Source organism: Neoarius graeffei, chromosome 6 (genome assembly GCF_027579695.1).
Source record: "Neoarius graeffei isolate fNeoGra1 chromosome 6, fNeoGra1.pri, whole genome shotgun sequence".
In the NCBI taxonomy this organism is placed as follows: Eukaryota; Metazoa; Chordata; class Actinopteri; order Siluriformes; family Ariidae; genus Neoarius; species Neoarius graeffei.
The window spans coordinates 90,255,148-90,261,947 of record NC_083574.1 but is presented as its reverse complement, the minus strand read 5'-3'; the positions used below and the strand labels follow the sequence as shown (position 1 = coordinate 90,261,947).

General features: G+C 35.4%; 1 protein-coding gene across 1 annotated transcript; it reads right to left on the bottom strand.

Annotated features, from left to right (window-relative positions):
* Positions 1–458: 458 nt before the first annotated feature.
* Positions 459–4,358, bottom strand: LOC132888368 (extracellular calcium-sensing receptor-like). Its single transcript, XM_060924424.1, has 6 exons — positions 4,144–4,358; positions 3,697–3,988; positions 2,733–3,524; positions 2,318–2,545; positions 2,007–2,130; positions 459–1,363 (listed from the first exon to the last, which is right to left on the bottom strand). Exons 1-6 carry the CDS (start codon positions 4,356–4,358, stop codon positions 459–461), a joined length of 2,556 nt encoding a protein of 851 aa, XP_060780407.1.
* Between the last annotated feature and the right edge of the window lie 2,442 nt (positions 4,359–6,800).

The following is a 6,800-nucleotide window of genomic DNA, read 5'->3' as shown; positions in this document are numbered from 1 at the left end:
TCTGTAATGTAATAAAATGTGGAGAAGGTGAAAGGTGTGTGCAGACTTTTCGGCTTGACTGGATGCATATATATGTACATGTATTCAAAAGTATGTAATTCATTTATTTATTCAATCAATCAATCTTTTTGTGTAAACAGTGCTTGTGTTACATACTAAACCCCACATTATCTGAATTTTTGGAAAATGATACAAAATAAACATTTCAAAAATGAAATGTATATTTATTAAGGCTGATACCTGATTTCAATGAGCCACAAGACTTTTTAAGTGGGGGAGAAAACAAAATACAAAAAATCCATTATTAAGTGAGTAAAAATTCAGAACAGACCTGAATGTTAAAATATTAAATGAGTTTAGTTATGGTTACTTTGTCATATGCGTTATATTGGGCCATATTATTTTAAATTTGGGCCATAATATTATTATATTACATAACATTTGGACTGTTAGCTTATTCAACTGGCATATTTCCCCATAAGTTGCTTTTTCGTATTCTTCTCTGGTTTTAGTATAATTATGTAACATTTTGGAAGAAAGATACAGAATAACAAACCAAAGCTTGATGCCAAAATGGCAAATATTTCCACAGCTACAGTAAATTTCCCAGGTGAACTGACATAAGCTGGAATAAAAGTGATCCAGACGGCACAGAATATGAGCATGCTGAACGTGATGAATTTAGCTTCATTAAAATTATCAGGCAACTTCCGAGCCAGAAAAGCCAAAACAAAACATAAAAGAGCCAAAAGTCCAATATAACCCAGCACAGCCCAAAATCCTATGGTTGAGCCCAAATGACATTCCAGAATTATCTTTTCTTTGTAGTGATTTAGGTTTTTGAAAGGAAAAGGAGGTGATGTTGTTAACCAAATTACACAGATTAGAACCTGTATTAGAGTGAATGCAAGTACACTAAGTCTCTGTTGTGGAGGTCCAAACCATTTCATGATATTACTTCCTGGAAGCGTTGCCTTGAAGGCCATTAATACCACCATTGTTTTTCCAAGAATGCAGGAAATGCATAGGACAAAAGTGATCCCAAATGCTGTGTGGCGCAGCATACAGGACCATTCAGAGGGCCGTCCAATGAAAGTAAGCGAACAAAGGAAACAGAGAGCCAGTGCAAAGAGCAGCAGGAAACTCAGTTCAGAATTGTTGGCTTTGACTATTGAAGTGTTTTTATATTTAATAAATATGACTGCTATTATCACTGTCATAAATGTACCAACAACAGAAATAACTGTGAGCAGTATTCCCATAGTTTCCTCATATGACAGATATTCAATTTCTTTCATGACACATTTATCCTTCTGTGGATTTGACCAGTATTCCTGCTGACATTGTTTACATTCAAGAGAATCTGTAATGAAGACATAAAAAAAGAGTAACACAAAGAAAAAAGTTAGATATGTTTGGGAAATAATAAATAGAATTTAAAATATGTGACAAGTTAATAAAGCTGATTTGCTGTCTTAAGATTAATCTCCAATTAACAGTCACCATCTCTTGAAATCTATTGACTTTAAACAGTGAAGGCTGAGTTTAGGGTAAAAAGTGTACACTGTCATATTACATGACATTATATATTAAACACTCATTTTTCAGTAAAATGTACTGTATAAATTTAAGTAATGTAAAGCTAAAAGTTATTTGAAATTTTGTTTGTTATTTTAAGTGTTTTGGAAAGAACAATAATGTATTATATTGTATTTATTACATTATAATTGAATACATAAGACCTTTTACAAAAGCTTTTGAAGGACATGGCATTCTGAATATTCTGAATGTTAATTGTATTATATATCTCCAGGACCTGAAATGGATAAAGTTGCATAGCAAAAGCATACTCCTAAAATTATTTTATGTGTATTCACAAAAATGATTGAATAATTTTGTATTATAACCTTGACTGCAAAATTTTAGGTGACCATTGCAAACTCTTAAATAGTATTTTTTTGAAAATTGAACTGTAATTGTCACAACATCAAGATTTTGTTTTGTACCTGTCATATTACTAAATTCTCCTGCAGCACATGGTATGCAGTCAAAGCAGCAGATTGGCTTTCCTTTTTGCACAGCTTTCCTTGTTCCAGGTGGGCAGCTGTCACTGCATACAGATTTGGGTACCTAGGACCAAGGCATATATATATATATATATATATATATATATATATATATATATATATATATATATATATATATACACTGTATATACACAATATATGATATTGTATTAAAACGATAGAAAATGACAAATAAATCCCCCCCCCCCCAAGATCTATCTTCATACAATTCTAATTCTCCTTATACTCACTTGATCAGTATTTTTTGCCCAAATAATAGAGGTCATGTTTACATTTAAACGACTCGGACCAGGAAAAGTAGAATCATAAAACCCAACAGTAACAAATTTATGTATGTGTTCTTCATTTGTTTGCCAGTTTATGATTTCATATTTTCCTGCAGGATCACCATTTTTATCAAAATTAATATTTTCACCATCTTTGGTCTTGAAATGCATCTTTTTGATGTGTTCAAGGAACTAAAAAAAACAATATTTAAAATCAAAGTTAGTTCATGTGTTAATAAAACTTTTAAAATATATAAGTTATCTATATTAAGCAAAACTGCACTATTCATAAAGTGCATTATGACTTGGTTTTCCAACACGTGTGTACCAAAGCTAGCCTTTGTGCAAAAACAGTGTCATAGCACCACTTTTAACTCACAGTGAGAGGATCAGGTTGCTTCTTTGTAGGACAAGTTTGTTTGCAGCCAAGTAGGTCATGTAGGGTATGGCCAATGGCATAAACTCCTTTATATACATTACTGATAACAGGCATCAAAGACATGTCAGTGAAAGTATTTTCCACTTCAAACAGATTTTCTTCTCCTGTGCATACTGGTAAGCCTCTTGAATCATTCTGCATTGTATACTTACAATTAAACAGAGCTTCCCAAAATTTAGTAAAAATGGCACTGCCTACAGATTTCAGTGGTTTTATATCAAGAATAAAGTCCTCTAGACCTGTTACTGTTGTTTTGGAAATCGCAAGTCCTATGGCTCCTTGCAGTATATTTTGCTTATCCATTGTGGCCACTATTGGATCCGCAATCCAACCCTCAGTTCCCACCCATTGGTATCCAGTGATGTTGTGTTTAGTAAATACATGCACCAAAATCTCCCAATCCCAGTGAGCAAGAAATCCCACTATTACTCGAGAAGTGGAGCTTTTTATTTGCTCTACAATTTTTAGCACCCTTTCTTGTGAGTAGGTTCTAAAAAATGGGAGGGAATATTCTAAGCATATGCCCAATTGTTCTGCAACTTTAGTAAATGTAGCCATCCCAGTGTTACCATAATCATCATCTCTTCTTATTGCTCCCACCCAGGTCCAGCCAAAGTGCTTGACCATCTCTGCCAGGGCCCTGGATTGGTGATAGTCACTGGGAATTGTGCGCAGAAATGAGGGATATTTCTTTTTGTCACTGAGACATTCACAGGTGGAAGAGTGACTGATCTGAAATTACATTATTACAGACAACTCAGGCGTCATGTTGCAGAACTCATTTTGCACAGTACAATGCACCAAAAGTGAGCTATAACAATGACTTTTCAGCTGTAATGTCTCTCGAACTTTTAAAACAGTGTTGTTGTATTCATATTACTAATAAACTGGCATAAATTCTTACTATGGGGATGTTGAAAGGTCCAATACTCATTGCTATCGCTGTGGACACCGCTGAGTATGTGTCACCTATCATGGCTTGCACCTGGGCTGGCTTTGTGCAGACCCAATGTGCAACTGAGTTCTCATTTCCATTAATAAGTGTCATTGCCACTTTAACTCCCATTGCTGAAGAACTACAAGTGTCAAAGATCTTGTAGCCCAGTGAGACTCCAGGAAGCAAAGAGGAACTGTTGTTAATCTCTTCTACTGCAAAGATCAAGGACTGTGTGTACTGAAAGGATCTGAAATCTAAACTGATAAAAATGAATAAAAAAATAAATCAGACGGCATGGCAAATCCATCATTTAAGTATTAAATAAAAGTATAGTATCATAGTAACAGCATAGTAATTTATCATAGTAAATGCTCAATGAATTACATTAATGGTCTTTTTATAAATAATGCTTACCTTGTGCACTTTATTGGTGGTGGCATAACCGAATAGGACAAGTCTGTGAATTCCCAACTACTATAGAATGGAAAAATACCTCCAACTATGATATCACCATTCTTTGAAAAATGTGGGTATGCAAGATCTCCTCGCAGGCTACAAGTAGTTTCATTAGCTCTGGAGAAATTTATGATGGCTGTTAGCATGTGCAGGAGAGTAAATATTGACTCCATTTATATGCCACTCTAGAGTACAGAGGATGAATAGGAGCACATGTGTGTGGTCTAATCTGTGATTTGGATGAACAGGAAGGATTGAATGTTATTTTTATACATGGAAATGCAAATCCTCTATGGTATAGTTACACACATGAGCCAAAATCAAAGGAGGTCTGATGTTTTCTAAAATGCATTCCCCCTGCTCAATGTATATACTTTCCATGAATGTCATGTTTGACCATTTTCAAATTTCTTATCGAGTTCAAAGGAAACAAAATAAGAAAAAAATGTGATTGTCTTTTTAGTGATGCTTAGACTTCCCATGTCCTTTATTAATCATAACATATTTGCTTTCCCAGTATAGTACTGACTCAGCACATGAATTTGCTTTGGACACTGGGATTCTATGTACACTAGCTAATTCAGAAGTTTAAACATAGTAAAAATAAATAAATAAATAAATAAAGTCAATCATTCAATCAACATTTAATGGTGCTTGTGCTATACACTCCACTCCACATTATGGGAATTTGTTGGTAATAGACACAAAAAAGATTTTAAAATTTATTATTATTATTATTATTATTATTATTATTATTATTATTATTATTATTAAGACAAACATCCCATTTCAGTGTGCAATAGAACTTCTTGACTTGGGAAGAAAACAAAATACAAAATACTTTAATTGGTGTGTAAAAGTACAGCGGCCAGTGTGTTGAGTAATAGATACATGGTCATAGACTTTATCCAGGGCCATATTAAATAATATGTTTTGAGCTTTTCACTTAATCAATATTTGTCCCCATAACTTAATGAACTTAAGTGTTCTTTACTTTAGCTTCATTAAAAAAAAAGCTTAATTCAGTTAAAAAAGGAAAGTTCATATGTTTTTAAAATTATGCATGTTAAAAGTTCTGTATAGTCAGGTATACTATGTGCACACTTTATGAACTGCATTATGACTGTTTCTTTTAATATAACATGTATTTGCCCAAACAAGCCAAAGGGCAAAAATAGTGCCTTAGCACCACTTTTAACTCTCAGTGAGAGGATCAGTTTGCTTCTTTGTAGGACAAGTTTGTTGCCATCAAAGAAGTGCATGTAGGTGATGGGCAATGACATAAACTCCTTTATATACTTTTTCTGATGATGGCCATCATGGACATATCAGTGAAGATGTTTTCCACTTCAGACAGATTTTCTTCTCCTGTGCACACTGGGAAGCCCCTGAATGATTCTGCAATGGATATTTAAAACTGAGTTTCCTGAAATTTGGTGAAAATGGCACTGCCTACAGATTTTGCTAGTTTTATATCTAGAACAAAGTCCTCTAGATCTGTGTAGAGGTGAGAGCATGATCAAGCATTGGCTGTGGTCAGAGTGGAGGAAGGTTGAACAGGCAGGTAACACATGATGGCTTTCACCTGTGCTTACTTTATATACATCCATAATTTTTATGTCTGTGTGCTTGCAGGAGGAGAGACCAATGAAGCACAGAACATATAGTGTGTATTCCAATGTGTGTGTATCTGAGTGTGTCTCAGTGCGAGACATGCAATAAAAAGAAATTCTGCTAAAAAGTGAGAGGGGGAAAAATAAATCCACCTGAGTTGTTGCAAGCCTGCTCCCTGACTCTTCATTTCCTAGAACCATGAGAGTATTACATTTATATTGAAACCTGGGACTTGAGGAGGAAGCACCATCATGGAGTCTTAGATCATCTGGTATCTTGTCAGCATCCACCAAGCCCAAAATCAGGCCCTTATTGCACTGTGCACAGAACAGGAGCAGAACTTCCAGGCTTTGTAAGTCCAGGCAGAGGACTGACAGGTAATCTGTAGCCTTGTCTAGGCAATGGGTTCTCCAACAGCAGTTCCTGTGGATGCTGTGGCCCAACCCCTCATCATGCTAGTCATAATGGGGCCTTAGTCTGACCTGAGGCATTCCTAGAGGGCTTCAAATGTGCCACAGAAACATGCTCATAGCCAATCTTGCAGTCGGTAGTCTGCCTATTGCTGCTTCTGTCAGGGGAGTTTCAACTCACAGCCCTACAGCTCCAAGCATCAAACCTGCTGGAGTATCTGTACCTGAATCAGGCTATTTTGCAACAAGTTGGCCACATCCTGTAACATCATTGCCAGTACTTCTGCACACTGGCACTCAGTGTGCTTGGCCACCTAGTTGCCTTCACCCAACAGCTCCAAGATGCCTGCTGATGGTGGCTTCTGGAAAAAGAGTGCAATGATGATGACATCATAGACCAAGTCGTATGGGAGCATTTTCTCATTTGTACAACCCTGATTCCAAAAAAGTTGGGACAAAGTACAAATTGTAAATTAAAACGGAATGCAATAATTTACAAATCTCAAAAACTGATATTGTATTCACAATAGAACATAGACAACATATCAAATGTCAAAAATGAGACATTTTGAAATTTCATGCCAAATATTG